Genomic DNA, 20,275 nt, shown 5'->3' with positions numbered 1-20,275 from the left:
AGACATGGTAAATGTAGGACAAATGATCCCAATTTCCAAAACCAGGTCTCGCAGTTTAAGGAAGCAGGTTAGGCCATTTAGAACTGAGATAACAAGAATTTTCTTTAGCCAAAGAGTGGTGGGACGGTGGAATTCTCTGAACCTTTCCTATTCATATATCCATCCAGGTAGCTCTTAAGTACTGTAATTATATCAGCCTTCGCCACTTCCTCTGACAGTTCATTCCATACACTCGCCACCCTCTTCATGAAAACATTGCCCCTTAGGTCACTTTTAAGTCTTTCCCTCTCAACTTAAACCTATCACCTCCAGTTTAGACTCCCCTACTCTAGGGAGTCACTTAACTTTAACTATTCACTTTATCATTGCCCTTCAAGATTTTATGATCTTCTGTGACATCAACCTCTGATGCTCCAGGGAAAATAGGCCCAGCCTATTCAGCCTCTCCTTAATGCTCAAAGCCCCATAACTGGAAACATCCTTGTAAATCCTTTCAAGTCGAACAATATCTTTCCTGTAAGCACTTAATCTTGCACTCATCAGGATAGTTCACGAAAATACCAATTCAAGGGAAAAACCAACATTTGCAAAACTCTTTTGAATATTTAATTTTGCAATACTCAAAAACAATGGAGTGTTGAATTTTTGTCGCCACTAAATGCATATTGTTATTCACCGTGGAGTGAAGGTTCTGAGAATCAGCACTGCAAATTAGAGTGGGACCATCAGTTAAAAACACAGTAATATTTGGAATTGAATATACTGGTGATTCTGATGGTTCTCAATTTTGTGTGTGTCATTTCACAAGTGTTACTGTTTTGTTTCCTTCCAGGTTATTTTTCCAGCCACAACAAAAATCTGCTTGCTCTCAGAATCAGTCTTTATTCACCATTTTGAAGACATACGAAAGATCTTCAAGATTATAAAATTAAAACAAAAACATGCAGACACTGCCACCTTCCCCAGCAGAATATGCTAAAACATTCAACCATGGTCAAGGTGCCAAGTCTTGTTATACCACCTTTGTGCTGCATTGTTTAAATTGGCACAAATGACTCCCAAACCACTTTATATCTGTAACTTGTGAAATCCAGTGGTCACAGAAAATCTCAGATGACGGGGTTGTTAACAAGCTCAGTAGATTTGGTCTGAATGCAGCTTTATGTCTTCATAAAGACCTCCACTTTGGACCAGCACCATCATCATTTGCATATTTTACTGGGGATTGGTAATGTCAAAATGTTGGGAGGGCTGCCAATTTCTGCAACTGCCCAACTTCCATATTTTTCAAAGATCAGTGTGATGATTTTGAGGTGACCAGAAAAGCCAATATAACCAATTTCCCAATGTTAAACTAAACCCACTGTGTCTGTCCATCCCTTTCCTTTCCGGAATTGCACCTAATTGCGCTTCACCCCTATTTGCCGTGAACTGCAAAAGTTTTCGCTCACTGATTTCTTCTGGACTCTCTCACATTTGGGCGAATGAGTTCTCAAAGGTTCACTGGGGCACTCATCTCTGGGTCTAAAAGGAACACATAACTCACGATTGAGGAAAATCAGCTCCACGTGCTGATATTATCCATCCATCTCACATGGAATACAAATGGATCAAATAAACTTTGATGTGATTAGTTGTGGAATAATGGTCAGGATCATTCTATTGTTCAAACTGTGGCTTCAGACTTTTAGACCCTTTGCTTAAAGATTTCAGTCTGTGAAATATCTGGTTTCCTGATAAGTGTTTCTACAAGACAATATCATTACAGGGTGTATTTAATCATCGCTATTTCAAGAGGCCACTATGAGAGATTCATTTCTCAATGGGTATGTGAGAGCTTCCTGAATTTCTTTATTTTGTTTAATGTAGTGTGGATCATATGCTTGGAAGAGGACAGCTCACAACAGACAAGAGGTCACGTGAGAAAGTCCCACCAGACATTAATGCCACTGATGATCTCAGCATGATGGGACGGGTGGTAAAAGTTGAAAAACAGGTAAAATCAATGTACCATTTGGAAATCATTCCAGTTACTTCCAAGCATCCTTTCCCATTCATAAAGAAGTACACAACCAAAATAACAGCTCTGTAATTATGAATGTCATTTAAGAATATTGTTTTGTCCACGAATAGACTGGATAATTGCATGTTAATCCATCAATTCTCTAGTCTCTAATCTGGTATTTGGGGGTTAATCCATCGATCTCCAGTCTTTAATCTGCATGATTGAGGGTGAATCACTGAATTCCCCACTATCAACATCCTGGGGGTTACCATTGACTAGAACTTGAACTAGACTTTCCATTTAAATACTGTAACCACAAAAGTAAATCAGAGGCTAGGAATCCTGAAGTGAGTAACTCACTTCCTGATTCCCCAAGGCCTGTACATAATCTACAAGGCACAATTCATGAGTGTGATGGAATACCTGCCTGGATGAATGCAGCTCTGTCAAGAAATGTCAAGATCCTCAAGAAGCTTGACACTATGGAGGAGAAAGCAGCCTGCTTGATTGGCACCCAATACACAAATGCCCAGTCCCTCCACCACCCATGCTCAGTAGCAGCAGTGTGTTCATTCTAGAAGGAGCACTGCAGAAATTCACCAAACCTCCTTTGACAGAACCTTCCAAACCAAAGCTTCTTCCATTTGGAAGGACAAGAGCAGCAGATATGTGGGAACAGCATCAGCTGCAAGGTCCCCTCCAAGCTATTCACCATCTTGACTTGAAAATATATTGCTATTCCTGCAGTATCCCAAAGTCAAAATCCTGGAATTCCTTCCCTAATGGCATTCTGGGTCCATCCACAGTGGGACTGCAGCAACTCAAGAAGGCAGCTAACCACCACTTTCTGAAGGACAAAGTGAAATGGGCAATAAATGCTGGCCTATCAATGGCATCCACATCCCGCAAGTAAACAAAAAACGTTCCATTGATTGTCTAGTCTGTAACCTGTATGTTTTGGAATTAAACCATTGATTCTACCATCTCTAATCGATGTCAGGTTTCATGTTGCGAAAGTCATGACATTCGTGATCTTGGGCAGTTATGTGCTGATTGTGAAATGGTGACATTTATCTTTGCAGGTACAGTCTATCGAATCAAAGCTCGACTGTCTCCTGGATATCTACAGGCAGTGTCTGCACACAGGCTCTGTCTCAGCACTAACACTCGCCTCACTGCAGATGCCAGTGTTCGAGTCTGATCAGACATCTGATTACCAAAGTCCTTTAGATGGGCCTAATTCAGCACAGTTTGGTGGTTGCGTGTCAAGATCCACAAGTTCGAGGGGATTACAGCACATCCTATCACCTAATGATCCATGTGTTCCCTCTTGCTGCACCATCAGCTCAGTCATGCACCCTCAGGTTCCTCCAACTACTGACAGTGATGGACCCACAATGTTTGCAGTAAATCAAATGGTTCCATCAGCCAAAGTTGCCATGCCAACACTACAATTGTCATCAATTCAGAATGTGTGCAGGGCAACACCTCTCCAGATTATCCCAACCACCAGAGATGCCACCTCCTGCCCTCCTGCTGGTCAAGGAGCAGGAAATAACCTCATTCAGGAGACACAGTGGAAGAGAAGCCAAAGTGTGGAGAACGAATCTTTGGTCACAGATTGGTCACTCACAGAAAAACCCTTAGAGCACTCACTGTCTGTGCAAAATCTGATCCAATCCACACACACTCTGAGAGTCCCCACCACTGGCAGCAGCCACAAGGTGAACCGAGAGCACTACTCTGAATTGGCAGATTCACTTCTTTTGCCGAGAGATGAGGAGACTGGTGCAGAGATGCTGGAAGCCAATGTCTCACTGAGGATGGATATAACCAGAACCCATCAGCACTTTAGCCGAAGTAAGGAGCCATCAAGCCCCTTGAGCCTGTCTCATGTTCAACTAAAATGACATCAGAAGAAGCTTTCCTTTTGACTCTGGCTTCACTTTCTGAAATATATCAGCAAGTGGCTGAGGATGAGACATATTGTGAAACTTTCACATGCAAGAATCTGAACAAATCAGAAAGGCACTTGTAGGAGCAGTTATGAGCTAGTTGCATGAAAAATGCATGTTAAATTTGAAATGATATCTGTTTACAGTGTTATGATTAAAACAGCCTGTTTCTGCTGATATAGCAGGCATTATTCTTGTAAGAAATGTGCACAGAAATTGTTTGAGGATGGACCAGAGTACATTTAATCAAGAGTCTGAACAGATTAAAACTATTATTATTTACAGCACATGTTCAGTGATGTTGCATCTCAAGGCTTTCAAGCCAATTGTAACATGCAATTATTTTGTCCAGGTAATGGTTACTGTTTACACCAGAAGTATCTTTCAGCTACCTGTGAGGTACAATGATCAGTGTGTCTGTTACAAGGCAAACACACTCATTCACCACCCTTTTGAAAGTTTATTCCTATATATTTTGGTAAACTGTTGATAACTTTATTTTAAAACCGTATTCTAGTTTAACCTTACCTTTGCTGAGGAAAGTGTGAGGGTAGTCTGCAAGATTAAAATTCAGAGAGTGCCCGAGCTAAAAGTCTCATTGCTGCGGAGTGCAATATGAATTAAGTGATGAGATTTCTTATCGAACAGATAAAATTTTTGATGTGCGGTTTTCCAATAGAATGAAATGTTGATGCTTCACAGAAAATATGAGCTCACTATTGAATGTTTTGTATGTAATTTTGTTAATCTATGATTATGATATTTGTACCGATTAGTTGTACAATACCATGTTGAACAGCAGCTGAGCTGGTGGATCCAGATGCTGCCTTGAAGCACAATTTGCTGCATGATTGATCTTAGTGTAAAACACATAGCATTTTACAGCACAGGAGGAGGCCATTCAACCTATCACACAATCAGAAGAGTTATTCAATTTGTTACACTCTCATTATATTTTCTTCTTAACCATGTGAATGTTTTCCTTCCAGTAATTGCCCAATTGCTTTTGCATGGATATTATTAAATCTTCCACCTCCCTGTCAGATTGTGCATTCCACATCATTGTAACTCACTGCGTTGCCTCATCTAAAAGTTTGATTTGCCAAACTTTATCTAGCTATCAAATCTAGCTACTGATGCTCTTGCCAATGGAAACAGTTTCTACTCTATCAAAACTCTTAATAATTTTGACAACCCCTATGCAATCACCTATTAACCTTCTCTGTCATTAAGAAAACAATCTCCGCCTCTCCAGTCTTTCTACATTTATTCAAGTCCCTCATTCCTAATACCATTCCAGTAAAGCCTCTCTGCACCTTCTCAAGAACTTGACATCAATTTCTAAAGTGTCAAATTTGACAAAATGCTCCAATTGATGCCTGAACAATTTTTATAGAGGTTTAGCTTAATTTTGTTTTTGTACAAAATGACTTTATTTATAAAGCTCATCATTCTAGATGATTTGTTTTTGCAGCCCCTGCAAAAGTGTGTGTACATGAACCCCCCACCCAGATTTCCTTGTTGTTCACCTAGAATTTACAGTCTCAAGAAATATCCCCACCACCGATGTTTGTCTAACTGGTCTAGAGTTGTTGGGTTTAAATCTTTTTGGAACAGAGGTGTAACATCTGTGATCCTCTTGTCCTCTGCCAACCAATCCTGTACCCAAAAAGTTTGTAAGATTGTATCCAGAGCTTCCATAATTCCCATCTTTAGTTCCCTCATTAACCTGAGGTGACTTTTCTACTTTGAGCCCCATAAAATACCTCAAACGTTCATACCAAAATTCATCACTTCACCCTTTTCTACAATTAATTTACCTGCCACGAGTCTGCACATTTTTCTAGCCTGCTTTGTTTTCCTGAGGTCTTACTATCCTCATCATTTTTTTACCACATTTCTAATTTTGATAATTTGCTTCTGTGAAATTAGCTTTGCATGTACAAATCCAGGTCATTAATACAGAATAAAAAGAGCAATGGTCCTAATAATGATCCTAAATAACACCCTGTATATTCCCTGTATATTACCAACCCGAAAAACAACCATTCACAACTACCTTCTGACCCTTAGGCACTTTGTATCCACACTGCTGCTGCCTCCTTAATCCTTAGAATTTGATTTTCTTAACAATTATATTGTGTGACACTTTATCAATTGCCTCTTAAATGCTCCAACATGTATCCACTACAACGTCCTTTCCATTACTTCATCAAAGAATTCAATAACTTCTTCTAGAGATGATCTTGCTTGAACAAATGTGTGCTGAGTTTCATTTATTGACCCATATTTTTCTAAGTGGCAATGCACTGGAATTACAGTTTAAAGAAATATCCCCACGACTGATGTTTGTCTAACTGGCCTATAGTTGTTGGGTTGAAATCTTTTTGGGACAGAGGAGTAACATCTGTGGTCCTCTTATCCCCGACAATCAACTCCATATCCAAAAAATTTGGAAGGTTGTGTCCAGAGCTTCCACAATTCTCATTTTTAGTTCCCTCATTAACCTGAGGTCCAGACTGGGTGACCTTTCTACTTTGAGTCCCACTAATTACTTTTGTTATTTTTATTTATCCAATTTTTCTTCTGCATCCTCACTGAATGTCACCTTGGCAGAAATGTCTTCTCCAGTGAAAACAGCAAGCTCCCTCTCCCAAGCATCTCTCCTTTATGGCTCTTAATTGGTCCCCCCTCACTTCCATTGACTACCCCTTTAGAATTTATGGGCTTAAATTGACATTGGAACCACATTTCCATTCACCACTCATCTGTTTCCACACTTTCTGCTTACTGCCATTCCTTGTTTACATTGCTTTTGCAGTTTCTGTGCTCAACTAGATCCCTAATTTATTCTGAATCTGACTTTTATGATCATCGTTATTCTTCTGTTTAATTTTAATGCCAATGTCTTTAGTTCACTAAGGAGCTCATCGCAGGAGTATGTTTATCAAACCTTCTTCCATTTGAAGGTCTCTTATTGATCATTTATTGATTTACCTGCCAGGTTTTAACTCCAATCTGCTTTAACTTCACTGAGATTAATCTACTTCTTTGAGTGTTTTGACATTTAATAGTTCCTTGTCCTTTTCCATAGCTACTCCAATATGATCACAAGTTCCTAACTGCTAGCTCCCCACTGAAAATGCTCCATGTTATTCCCAAAAATCGGATCTAACACTGTTCTATTCTTTGTAGGCTGGAAACAGAGTGATTGGTAAAGTTCTCTTATACACATTTCAGGAATTACTCCAGTCCTTATCCTTTTACATTTTTTCCCACCAATGGTTGAAGGCTCCCACTATCTCACTACTCTATTGATTTTGCATATTTATGTTACATGACTGATATAGCTGCATATAGCTCACTATAAATTTTTGCCATAATGTTACCTGACATTGTCAAGACACCGACAAAGTAATTTTCTCATCATCTTCTTAAAATTTTAACTTATTTGGCATATGTAGACATTTGTAAATAATCACTAAAAACTTAAAAACTACAATGAATGAGTCTGAATTTCCATTCATCAAAACTCAGTCTGTAAATTTTACAAACTGTATAATATGTAAAGAATATATAGGTTTTACAGCCAATGATTCTTTTTCTTATTTGATCTGTATATGGTGCCTTTCTTGCCTGATGTTCTAACAAATGTGAAGACTAAAGATGAATCCCTAATGTAACGGAGGCTCCTGAAAAATAATAAGGGTCTTTTAAGATCAATTTTACTTGTGCTTAGTGTCAATTCAAATCCTATTTGAGTAATTTTCATAAATTGTTTCACAAGTAATTTATTACATGGAAGTATGTCATTTTGCCTTAAATAACTTGATTGCGGTAAGATTTAGATTTGTTTAATTTATTTGTTCAGTGACAGGTCAATTCTGGCTTCTTTAATAAGGTAATGACATCTTTTCTCGAAGTCTAATAAACCAAGAGAAATCAAATCCTGCTTTTGTTTATTCTTCAGCAAGTTTTACTACTCCCAGTTTTTTGGTGTTGATTTCATTTATAAGATTCCTTTTTTTCTGGACAATTCCTGTTTCTTTGTGAACATCTTACTTTTATCTTAAGTTGAGGAAACAAGAATCCCAGAGAACAGGCAGCTCCAGAGGCAGAAGAAATTGGTTGTCACATAGCGTTGTAGAGTTTTTATAGTGTAGAAACAGGCCCTTTGGGCCATCTTGTCCATGTCAGTCATCAAATATCCATCAGCAAGTGGTTGAGGTTGGAGTCTAAAGGCCTCTCTATTAGAAAAGGAGCAAAAGTAGTTTTAGTTTTGAATACTTTGGCATAGATTTTCTATTCAGTGCCTGAGAAAAGGGGAGAATCTTGTTGAAAGGACCACATGTGAGACATACAGTCCTATACGGTTAGCCTCCCGGCAGCTTCTCATACAGCGTATTCAATGTGGAAATCAAGAATAGTTCTGAAGGAGGGTATTAGGCCCACTATCTTTGTCTTGGCTCTCTGTAAGGGCCAGGTAGTTGCACGATTGTCAGCTCTCTACTCAGATACCGCTTAAAGTCTAGCAGTAGTTACTGTTGATAATATAGGAAATGTCGCTGGAAAAGCACAGCCAGTCAGGCAGCATCTGAGGAGCAGGAGAGTTAACGTTTAAAGCATAAGCTCTTCATCAGGATAAAGAAAAAGAGCTTGAAATGTTTATTTTCCTGCTCCTCGGATGCTGCCTGACCGGCTGTGCTTTTCCAGTGCCACACAGCATCTGCAGTCATCACTTTCTCCCAATACAGTATAGGACATGTGGCAGTTAATTAGTCCAAAGCAAGCTCCCACAAAGAACAATATGATTATGATGGAATGTTGTAATGACCTAAAGACAAACAGCCAAGTCAGACTCTCACTCCTGTGTTTGCCGTAAAATTAAAATTCAATGACCTTCAAATTTGCCCCAGTAGATCTTAATGATACACTTTGAATAACCAATACCAGACATCAAGCTTATAGCTTAAACAAAAGAATTAACAATTAATTTTACGGTCACTTTAGCAGAGCAAAGTTAAACAACAAGGTAATCCAATTTATGTTCATGATTCAAACCCAACTGTCTTTGACGCTATCCCTCACTTACACAAAGTCAGACAAACAGATACAGTTAAGGAATAAATCAAAAGAAAAATAAGAGATGTAACTGGCTAGTGATATTCAGCAGTTTCCACAATCTGTAATGTAACAGGCACATGGGATTGTAACTTGTCTAGATTCTGAAGGGACCAATTTTTGATGGTTATGGAGGTTATTTTTTTTTCTTTTTTTTTCTTTTTTCAGTGACAAGCACTGCCCTTCACATCAAAGGGCAATGCTGTGTGATCAAAACCATGTATATTTATATATTTTTTTCTTTTTTCTTTTTTTTTATTTAACCCCCACACTACCACCTAAGTGCGGTAGTGCTTATTTTTTCCCCAGCACCCATGGTGTGTGTGTGTGTGTGTGTGTAGGTGCGAGACACAGTGAAAGACACAAAGTGCACGAATCTTTATTCAATTGCCACCACCAGGAAATTATGGAGGTTATTGATGGACTCGGTAGTTTTTGATTGGTTCAGAGGTTATTGATGGGTTTGGAGATTATTAATGGGTTTGGTAGTTATTGATCAGTTTAGGGCACATAGATGGATTTGGAGGTTATCAATTGATTTGGAGGTTATTGATAGGTTTGGAGGTTATTAATGGGTTTAGTTTTTGATTGGTTTAGGGCATATTAATGGGTTTGGAGGCTATTGATAGATTTGGAGATTATGAATGAGTTTAGTTATTGATCAGTTTAGGGCACACTGATGGGTTTGGAGATCATTGATGGGTTTATAAGTTATTGATTAGTTTGCAGGTTATTGATCTGTTCAGGAGAGACTGATGGCTTTGAGGGAAGATGCAATGGAGGTGCGCTTCCCCGAGGTGTGCTCGCTCCCGCGCGTGCCCTGATAAGGTGGGCAGGTGTGCGCGCCCCCGACCGTAGCGGATCATGTCGGACTGGGAGGCGGAGAGCGGCGACGAGCAGGCGCCGGGGCCCCGGGTTGAGTGGAGGCCGCCCCCAGCCCCCAGGCCGGGCCAGAGCCGCCCTCGGAGGGAGCAGGGGGCCGGGGACCGGTGGGAGATCCGCGGGGAGTCGAGCCGGGGCCGGAGGGGGAGACCGTCCGGGACCGGGGGCCGAGGAGGCGGCGGCGGGTCGGCCCGGAATTTACCTTCTTCATCAACTTGCCCTTTTCTCAGCTTCTACATGGAGAGTGCGGCGGTGGGCTCCGTGATAGGTGAGGGCAAATACCCCGTCAGGGGGTAAATACTGGGGGCAAATACCCCGTCAGGGGGTAAATACTGGGGGCAAATACCCCGTCAGGGGGTAAATACTGGGGGCAAATACCCCGTCAGGGGGTAAATACTGGGGGCAAATACCCCGTCAGGGGGTAAATACTGGGGGCAAATACCCCGTCAGGGGGTAAATACTGGGGGCAAATACCCCGTCAGGGGGTAAATACCCCGTCAGGGGGTAAATACTGGGGGCAAATACCCCGTCAGGGGGTACATACTGGGGGCAAATACCCTGTCAGGGGGTAAATACTGGGGGCAAATACCCTGTCAGGGGGTAAATACCCCGTCAGGGGGTAAATACTGGGGGCAAATACCCCGTCAGTGGGTAAATACCCCATCAGGGGGTAAATACTGGGGGCAAATACCCTGTCAGGGGGTAAATACTGGGGGCAAATACCCTGTCAGGGGGTAAATACTGGGGGCAAATACCCTGTCAGGGGGTAAATACTGGGGGCAAATACCCTGTCAGGGGGTAAATACCCCGTCAGGGGGTAAATACTGGGGGCAAATACCCCGTCAGGGGTTAAATACTGTGGGCAAATACCCCGTCAGGGGGTAAATACCCCGTTAGGGGGCAAATACCCCGACAGGGGGTAAATACTGGGGGCAAATACCCCGTCAGGGGTTAAATACTGTGGGCAAATACCCCGACAGGGGGTAAATACCCCGTTAGGGGGCAAATACCCCGACAGGGGGTAAATACTGTGGGCAAATACCCCGACAGGGGGTAAATACTGTGGGCAAATACCCCGACAGGGGGTAAATACTGTGGGCAAATACCCCGTCAGGGGGTAAATACTGTGGGCAAATACCCCGTCAGGGGGTAAATACTGGGGGCAAATACCATGTCGGGGTAAATACTGGCAGCAAATACCCTGTCAGGGGGTAAATACCCCGTCAGGGGGTAAATACTGTGGGCAAATACCCCGTCAGGGGGCAAATACCCCGTCAGGGGGTAAATACTGTGGGCAAATACCCCGTCAGGGGGTAAATACTGTGGGCAAATACCCCGTCAGGGGGTAAATACTGTGGGCAATTACCCCGTCAGGGGGTGAATACTGTGGGCAATTACCCCGTCAGGGGGTGAATACTGTGGGCAATTACCCCGTCAGGGGGTGAATACTGTGGGCAAATACCCCGTCAGGGGGTGAATACTGTGGGCAAATACCCCGTCAGGGGGTGAATACTGGGGGCAAATACCCTGTCAGGGGGCAAATACCCTGTCAGGGGGTAAATACTGGGGGCAAATACCTTGTCAGGGAGGTAAATACTGTGGACAAATACCCTGTCAGGGGGTAAATACTGTGGGCAAATGCCCTGTTGGGGGGGGGGTAAATACCGGGGGCAAATACCCTGTCGGGATAAATACCGGGGGCAAATTCCCTGTCATGGGGTAAATACTGTGGGCAAATACCCTGTCGGGGGTAAATACTGTGGGCAAAATCCCTGTTGGGGTAAATACCGTTGGAAAAATACCCTGTCGGGGGGGTAAATACTGGGGGGCAAATACCCCGTCAGGGGGTAAATACTGGGGGGCAAATACCCCGTCAGGGGTTAAATACTGTGGGCAAATACCCTGTCAGAGGGTAAATACCCCGTTAGGGGGCAAATACCCCGTCAGGGGGTAAGTACTGTGGGCAAATACCCCGTCAGGGGGTAAGTACTGTGGGCAAATACCCCGTCAGGGGGTGAGTACTGTGGGCAAATACCCCGTCAGGGGGTGAGTACTGGGGGCAAATACCCCGTCAGGGGGTGAATACTGGGGGCAAATACCCTGTCAGGGGGCAAATACCCTGTCAGGGGGTAAATACTGGGGGCAAATACCTTGTCAGGGAGGTAAATACTGTGGACAAATACCCTGTCAGGGGGTAAATACTGTGGGCAAATGCCCTGTTGGGGGGGGGGGTAAATACCGGGGGCAAATACCCTGTCGGGATAAATACCGGGGGCAAATTCCCTGTCATGGGGTAAATACTGTGGGCAAATACCCTGTCGGGGGTAAATACTGTGGGCAAAATCCCTGTTGGGGTAAATACCGTTGGAAAAATACCCTGTCGGGGGGGTAAATACTGGGGGGCAAATACCCCGTCAGGGGGTAAATACTGGGGGGCAAATACCCCGTCAGGGGTTAAATACTGTGGGCAAATACCCTGTCAGAGGGTAAATACCCCGTTAGGGGGCAAATACCCCGTCAGGGGGTAAGTACTGTGGGCAAATACCCCGTCAGGGGGTAAGTACTGTGGGCAAATACCCCGTCAGGGGGTGAGTACTGTGGGCAAATACCCCGTCAGGGGGTGAGTACTGTGGGCAAATACCCCGTCAGGGGGTGAGTACTGGGGGCAAATACCCCGTCAGGGGGTGAATACTGGGGGCAAATACCCCGTCAGGGGGTGAATACTGGGGGCAAATACCCCGTCAGGGGGTGAATACTGGGGGCAAATACCCTGTCAGGGGGCAAATACCCTGTCAGGGGGCAAATACCCTGTCAGGGAGGTAAATACTGTGGACAAATACCCTGTCAGGGGGTAAATACTGGGGGCAAATGCCCTGTTGGGGGGGGTAAATACCGGGGGCAAATACCCTGTCGGGATAAATACCGGGGGCAAATACCCTGTCATGGGGTAAATACTGTGGGCAAATACCCTGTCGGGGGTAAATACTGTGGGCAAAATCCCTGTTGGGGTAAATACCGTTGGCAAATACCCTGTCGGGGGGGTAAATACTGGGGGCAAATACCCTGTCGGGGGGTAAATACTGGGGGCAAATACCCTGTCGGGGGGTAAATACTGGGGGCAAATACCCTGTCGGGGGGTAAATACTGGGGGCAAATACCCTGTCGGGGGGTAAATACTGGGGGCAAATACCCTGTCGGGGGGTAAATACTGGGGGCAAATACCCTGTCGGGGGGTAAATACTGGGGGCAAATACCCTGTCGGGGGGTAAATACTGTGGGCAAATACCCTGTCGGGGGGTAAATACTGTGGGCAAATACCCTGTCGGGGGGTAAATACTGTGGGCAAATACCCTGTTGGGGGTAAATACTGTGGGCAAAATCCCTGTTGGGGTAAAGTAAAATCCCTGTTGGGGTAAATACCGTGGGCAAATACCCTGTCGGGGGTAAATGCTGTGGGCAAATTCCCTGTCAGGGGTAAATACCCTGTCAGGAGGCAAATTCCTTGTCGGGGTAAATACCGTGGGCATATTCCCTGTCGGGGGGGGGGTAAATACCACGGGCAAATACCCTGTCGGGGGGTAAATACCGTGGGCCAATACCCTGTCAGGGGCTAAATACCGTTAGCAAATACCCTGTTGGGGCTAAATACTGTGGGCAAATTCCCTGTTGGGGGGTAAATATCGGGGGCAAATTTCCTGTCAGGGTAAATACTGGGAAAGTTACCGTGGGGTAAATACCAGGGACTGATACACTGGGGGGAGGTTAAATACCAGGGGCAGATACCCTGTCAGGTGGTAAATACTGGAGGCAGATACCCTGTCAGGAAGTAAATACTGGGGGCAAATACCCTGGGAAACTGTCAGGGGATAAATTCTCGGGGCAAATACCCTGTTGGGGGTAAATAAAAGGGCCAGATACCCTGCTAGGGGTAAATACTGGGGGAAGATACACTGGGGAGACTGTCAGGGTAAATACTAGAGGCGAATACCCTGTCAGGTGGTAAATACTGTGACAAATACCCAGTCGGGGGAAAATACTGGGGGCCCATCAGCTGGTGAGATGGTCAGGCGGTAAATACTGGGGACCGATATCCTGGGGAGACTGTTGGAGGGTAAATACTAGGGACAGATACCCTGGGGAGACTGTCAGGGGTACATATGGGGGCAAATACCCTAGGGAGACTATTTGGAGTAAATACCCTGGGGGCGGATACCCTGGGGAGACTCGGGGTACATACTGGGGGCAAGTAGCTGGGAGACTCGGTGGTGGTGGGGTAAATACTGGGGGCTGAAATCCTGGGGGGACTGTCAGGGGTAAATGCTGGGGCAGATACCCCCAACAGACTCCCTGAGGTAAGTGCAGAGGGCAGATACCCCGAGGAGACAGTCAGAGGGTAAATGTTAGGGGCAGATACCCTGTGAAGACTGTTAGAGAGTAAGTGCAGGAGACAGATGCCCCAAGGAGACAGACAGAAGGTAAACGCTAGGGTCAGATATACTGGGGAGACTGTTGGGGGGTAAGTGCAGAGGGCAGATACCCAGGGGAGACAGTCAGGGGCTAAATGCTAGGGGCAGATACTCTGGGGAGATGGTCGGGGGTAAATGTTGGGGCGGATACCCTGGGGAAATGGTCGGGGGGTAAATGTTGGGGGCGGATATACTGGGGAGATGCAATACCTGGGAGGTTAGGGGTGGGGGTGGGGGGAGGTGTACTGTCCAGGGATGATTGGTGGCAGGATAAATACCTGGAGTTGACTGAAGGGTGTCATACCCATTGGTGACTGTTGGGGAAAAATACCTGAGGCTAAATAGCAGGGATGACTGCCATGGCATCAGCACCCAATTGGGAAGCTCAGGGAGTAAATGCCCAAGTGCACGTCAGCATAAAGTGTGAAGTTGAGACTAACTCTTCAGGTGTGAGAGTTAAATCCTAAATCTTGGCTTACATTGGTTAAGGTACACGACTGGTGCAAATTTGTGGAAAATATTCCTGATTTGATTCAATTGTAAATAATCAGCGGTAAATAAACAATACTGCAATAATCAATTATAAATAAGCATGTACCTGGTTGTACCTGGGAGTTTCCTGGTAGGAATACCATGTTGTAAATGTATGGAGTTATGTACACAGTTATGAATACTAATGAAAAATATGCAAGTGAGAATTTCAGAGGTTCTCTGGCATATTTCAGCTTTAAATTCCTAGGTGTGAAACACACTCCGTGTGTATGTCAAGAGTAAATAGATATGAATGTTATAGAATTGTAATGCAAAAAAGGAAGCCATTTGTCTCACAGAGTCTGTATTGGTTCTCTGTAGAGCAGTGTAGTCAATCCTATTTTCCTGATCCAATCCCAAAGCTTTTCAAGTTTATTTTTTTCAAAGAAGGGAAGTCACAGGTGGTGGCGTTCTCGTAGGTTGGTTGCTCTTTCCCTCAAGAAAAGAGGGAGCAGGTTTGGAAGGAGCTGTTGAACTATCCTTGGCATTGCATTTAATAGACTGCATGCACCGGACTAATCATGAACAGATTGTATGTGAATATATAGTAGATGGGATGCCAGTCTGTTGAGCTCCTCTGTACTGGCTGGTGTCAGGCTACAGCCACAGAATCCCTGTCTTTGAGCTGTTTTTGTAGCTGCAATAATGTAGCAGATCAGTTTAGGCTCTGATCAATGTGGATTTATCCCCTCCCAAACTCCACAGAACATTGATGGAGTTCAGCATTGATAATGCAGTTGTATGTCAAAAGGAGAAGTTAGATTCTGTCATGTTGAATGTAATCATTGAATGGAACTTGTGAATGCTACTTGCCACTTATCAGGCCAGGTCAAAAATGTGACTAGCTCTTGCTGCATGTCAATAAGGACTGCTTCAGTATCTTATGAGCTGTGAATAGGACTGAACACTGCAATAATCAGCAAACATCTCCACTTCTAGCCTGACAGTGGAAGGACCATTGCTGAAGCAGGTTAAGGTGGTTGGGCCTTGGACATTACCTTGAGGACCAATATGGGCTCTTGTTGCATAGTGATAGTGTACCTACCTCTGGGCCAGGAACTCCAAAGGTGTGCAACAAAATCTTTGAACCAGCTGATTTTAAAAGAATACCATGAGGAACTGCTGGAGTGATGTCTTTGGAGTCCTGTAACCAGTGATGGTGTATTATAAGGATCAGTGCTGGGCCCACTGTGTTTTCTCCATTATATAAATGGTTTGGATGTGAATATAGGAGGCATGGTTAGTAAGTTTGCAGATGACACCAAAATAATGGTGAAGATTATCTCAGGGGTACAAAGGGACCTTGATCAAATGGGCCAATGAGCCGAGTAGTGGCAGATGGAGTTTAATTTAAATCAATGTGAGTTGTTGTGCTTTGGTAAGGCAAACTAAGGCAGGATTTGTACAGTTAGTGGTAGAGCTCTGGGTCGTGTTGCTGAACAGAGACCTGGGGTGCAGGTGCAATGTTCCTTGAAAGTAGACTCGCAGGTAACCAGGGTGGTGAAGAAAGCATTTGGCACGCTTACCTTCATTGGTCTGAACATTGAATACTGGAGGTTTTTTTTAAATTAGATTTTTTATTAGATTCCTTACAGCGTGGAAACAGGCCCTTCGGCCCAACAAGTCCACACTGACCCTCCGGAGAGTAACTCACCTAGACCCACTTCCCTCTGACTAACACACCCCCGGAGAGTAACTCACCTAGACCCACTTCCCTCTGACTAACACACCTAACCTAGGGGCAATTTAACAAGGCCAATGCATCTGATCTGCACATTTTTGGACTGTGGGAGGAAATCAGAGCACCCGGAGGAAACCCATGCAGTCACGGGAGAATGTGCAAACTCCAAGGTTGGAATCGAACCTGGGACCCTGGTGCTGTGAGGCAGCAGTGCTAACCACAGAGCCACCGTGGGGTGTCATGTTGCAGCTGTACAGGACATTGCTGAGGCCACTTTTGGAATACTGCTTAAAATTCTGGTCGCCTTTCTATAGGAAGGATATTGTTAAATTTAAAAGAGTGTAGAAAAGATTTACAAAGATGTTGTTGCAACTGGAGGGGTTGAGCTATAGCAAGAGGCTGAATAGACTGAGGCTTTTTCGCTGAGGAGCGACCTTGCAGAGGTTTACAAAATCATGAGGGGCACGAATAGGGTGAATAGCCAGTGCTTTTCCCTAAGGTGGGGAGTCCAAAACTAGAAAGCATAGATTTAAGTGAAGAGGGGAAGATTTAAAAAGGACCTGGAGGGTACCTTTTTCACATGGGGTGGTGTGTGTATGAAAAAGCTGCCAGAGGAAGTATTGGAGGCAGGTACAGTCACAACATCTAAAAGGCATCTGGATGGGTATATGAATAGGAGAGGTTTTGAGGGATATGGGCCAAGTACTGGCAAATGGGACTAGGTCAGATTGGGATGTCTGGTCGGTGCAGATGAGTTGGACTGTACGATATGTTTCCGTGTTATGACTCCATGAGTAAGTTGGCTTGCAATGATGACAGCCATCTGCCTTTGTGTAGGTGTGATGCCAGCCAGGGGACAATTATTCCCCTGAGTCCCTTCGGCTTTATGGCTTCTTTAAAGTCTGGCACTGCTGCCTCACAGCGCCTGAGACCCGGGTTCAATTCCTGTCTCAGGCAACTGACTGTGTGGAGTTTGCACATTCTCCCCCTGTCTGCGTGGGTTTCCTCCAGGTGCTCCGGTTTCCTTCCACAGTCCAAAGATGTGCAGGTCAGGTGAATTGGCCATGCTAAATTGCCTGTAGTGTTAGGTAAGGGGTAAATGTAGGGGTATGGGTGGGCTTCGCTTCGGCAGGTCGGTGTGGACTTGTTGGGCCGAAGGGCCTGTTTCCACACTGTAATGTAATCTAATCTGTAATCTAATCTTTAATGCCACAATTGGCCAGATGCTTCTTTACTGTCAAGGTCCTGTATGTCTCCCAGTATGCTCAGCTGCTTATTGATACCACATATGAATACCTATGTATTCTGGGGTGAGTAGCTGAGTCTGAATACTGCAGATATAAACTTGGATCTGACGATCATATGCTTTCCTGGGTGTTGATAGCTGGTTAATAAAACACTATATTGGTAAATACTGAGGTTTAATACAAGGGTAAATATTCCAGAATAAATATTTGTTTGTATACTAAGTGTACTCCAAGTGGGAATTTGAGTAGACAAACACCCATCAAATTGCAAGGTGTAAATATTCTTGTGTAAATTGAGGGCATGCATCCAGGATAAAAAGAGAAAATTGGATTGGAGGTTGAACAGATTGTAAATACCCAAAGGAATCAAAAGTAAATCATTGCCATATGTGAACAGTTACAAATACTTGAATATGAATGCTGAAGAGAAGGGTCAAGACATGCTGTGTAGGTTAATACCTTAGAATTGATACAGGGTTAAATACTGGTGCTTAAATAACTTGGGTTTAGTATTGAGTATCTGTCAATATTGGGAGATATTGGAATCCTCGAATCCCTACAGTATGGAAACAGGCCCTTTAGCCCAGCAAGTCCAAACTGACCCTCTAAAGAGTAACCCACCCAGACCTGTTTCCCTACTACTCTACATTTTAGCCCTGACTAATGCACCTAACCAACACATCCCTGAATATTATGAGCAATTTAGCATGGCCAGTTTACCTGACCTGCACATCTTTGGATTGTGGGAGAAAACCGGAGCACCCGGAGGAAACCCACACAGAGACAGACTATGCAAACTCCATACAGACAGTCACCCGAGGCTGGAATCAAACCTGTATCCCTGGTGCTGTGGGGAGCAGTGCTAACCACTGTACCAACATGCCACCCGCTTCTGCTGGGTTAAATATCACAAGATAAATCTGAGTATAAGAAATAAGAGCAGGATAGGCAGCCGACATAGCAATCCAGTTCAGTAAGACAGAGCATCTTTGTGTAATCTATCTCCAAAGGAGCTAAAAATGTGAGCGGAAAACTCCAAAGATTCACAAGCCTCTGAATGAAAAATATTCTCATCAATCTCAAATAGCCTCTTTTCCTGAGACTGTGACAGCAGTTTAGATTCTCCAGTCAGGGAAAACAGTTTTTTTTCAATATCTACCCTGTCAAACTCTGAGAATTTTATACATTTCAATGAGTTCGCTCTTCCTTCAAAGCTTAGATTTCAGAGTAAATCTGGTGAACCTTTGTCCACAACTAAGTATTTCTTTCTGCAGAAAGAAGCTAAAACTAAACCCCATGTATACTGTCACTAAGCCCACAATAATTGCAACAAAATCTTCTTATTCTAATACCAGATCCATTGTAATAAAATTAATATACCCTTAATCTTCATAATTGCTTAGTAAACATGGTAACTTGTTTAGTGTAGAAGGGCATACAAATCTTTCTGTATACCAACATGGACTTTTTTTGCCTTTTAAACTAGAAATTTTGTTTCTTCACTCTCAAAATTAATGATTTGACACTTCCTGATGTCACTTCCATAGATCATGTTCTTGCCCAATCATTAATCATTCTATATCCCTTTGTAGCCTGTTTGCATCTAGCTTTACATCATCAAACTTGACTATATTACACACTCTCCCTTTCATTGAAGTCATTAATGAATAACTGAAGGTCAAGCAATGATCCTTACAGCACTCTGGTTGCAGCCCATTCATCTCAAAAATGACCAGTTTATTCCTGCGTTGCATTTCTGTCCATTAACCAATCTCCATTCCACAGAATCACCCAAGTTCATTGAGCCCTAATCCTGTGTAGTAACCTCTTGCATGGCACCTATTTAACTGCCTTCTGAAAATACACATTTACCGGTGTCCTGTTCTTCCAGAACGTTGTAGCGTGGTGGAAGTGTAAATAGAACATATAAGATAAGAGCTTGGTGAGAGTGAGTATTCAGTGTAGACAGGGAAGGAGGTGCTGCTTTATGTCTCCAATACATGCAGTTTGTGAAAGCATGAGGGAGTGAGTGGACAATTTAAAAGAAGTCTCAGTCCAAACCAGTTGGTGAAAACAAAATAATTCAACAATTGATAAATAAGTGTAATTAATCTGGACTTGGATAATGCTAAGCAGATTGAGCGTCCAGACTGCATTGAATGGGAATTTGTGGAAAGCTAGTTCATCCCTAGTTAAATGTACTTATGTTTTAGTTCTCTCTGACTTACAGTCATAGAGCCATAGAGTCATAGACATGTACAGCACAGAAACAGACCCTTTGGTCCAACTGATCCATGCCGACCAGATATCCTAAACTAATCTAGTTCCATTTGCCAGAGAGATTTGCTCAAATCCCTCTAAATCCTTCCTATTCATATACCTATCCA

At 43.7% G+C, this 20,275-nt stretch overlaps 2 protein-coding genes across 3 annotated transcripts in view; both read left to right on the top strand.

The window, feature by feature from the left end:
- The window catches only part of kcnq5a (potassium voltage-gated channel, KQT-like subfamily, member 5a), a 249,623-nt gene extending 241,749 nt beyond the window's left edge, over positions 1-7,874 (top strand). The window contains exons 12-13 of the mRNA XM_072560155.1: positions 1,870-1,996; positions 3,088-7,874. Coding sequence (XP_072416256.1) covers positions 1,870-1,996; positions 3,088-3,915 — 955 coding nt within the window. The 3' untranslated portion in view covers positions 3,916-7,874. The remainder of the gene's footprint in view (positions 1-1,869; positions 1,997-3,087) is intronic.
- A 2,056-nt stretch (positions 7,875-9,930) lies between these two features.
- ddx43 (DEAD (Asp-Glu-Ala-Asp) box polypeptide 43) overlaps positions 9,931-20,275 on the top strand; it is a 72,812-nt gene continuing 62,467 nt past the window's right edge. For both annotated transcript variants that reach the window (XR_011954963.1, XM_072560139.1), the window contains exon 1: positions 9,931-10,231. Coding sequence is in view for 1 of the 2 variants with exons in the window: in XM_072560139.1 (XP_072416240.1) it covers positions 9,946-10,231 (286 nt within the window). In the remaining variant the exon portion in view is untranslated. The remainder of the gene's footprint in view (positions 10,232-20,275) is intronic.

The sequence above is a fragment of the Chiloscyllium punctatum genome, chromosome 3, assembly GCF_047496795.1.
Source record: "Chiloscyllium punctatum isolate Juve2018m chromosome 3, sChiPun1.3, whole genome shotgun sequence".
Lineage (NCBI taxonomy): Eukaryota > Metazoa > Chordata > Chondrichthyes > Orectolobiformes > Hemiscylliidae > Chiloscyllium > Chiloscyllium punctatum.
Note: the sequence above shows the minus strand (reverse complement) of the source record. Positions and strands in the feature narration are given on the sequence as shown.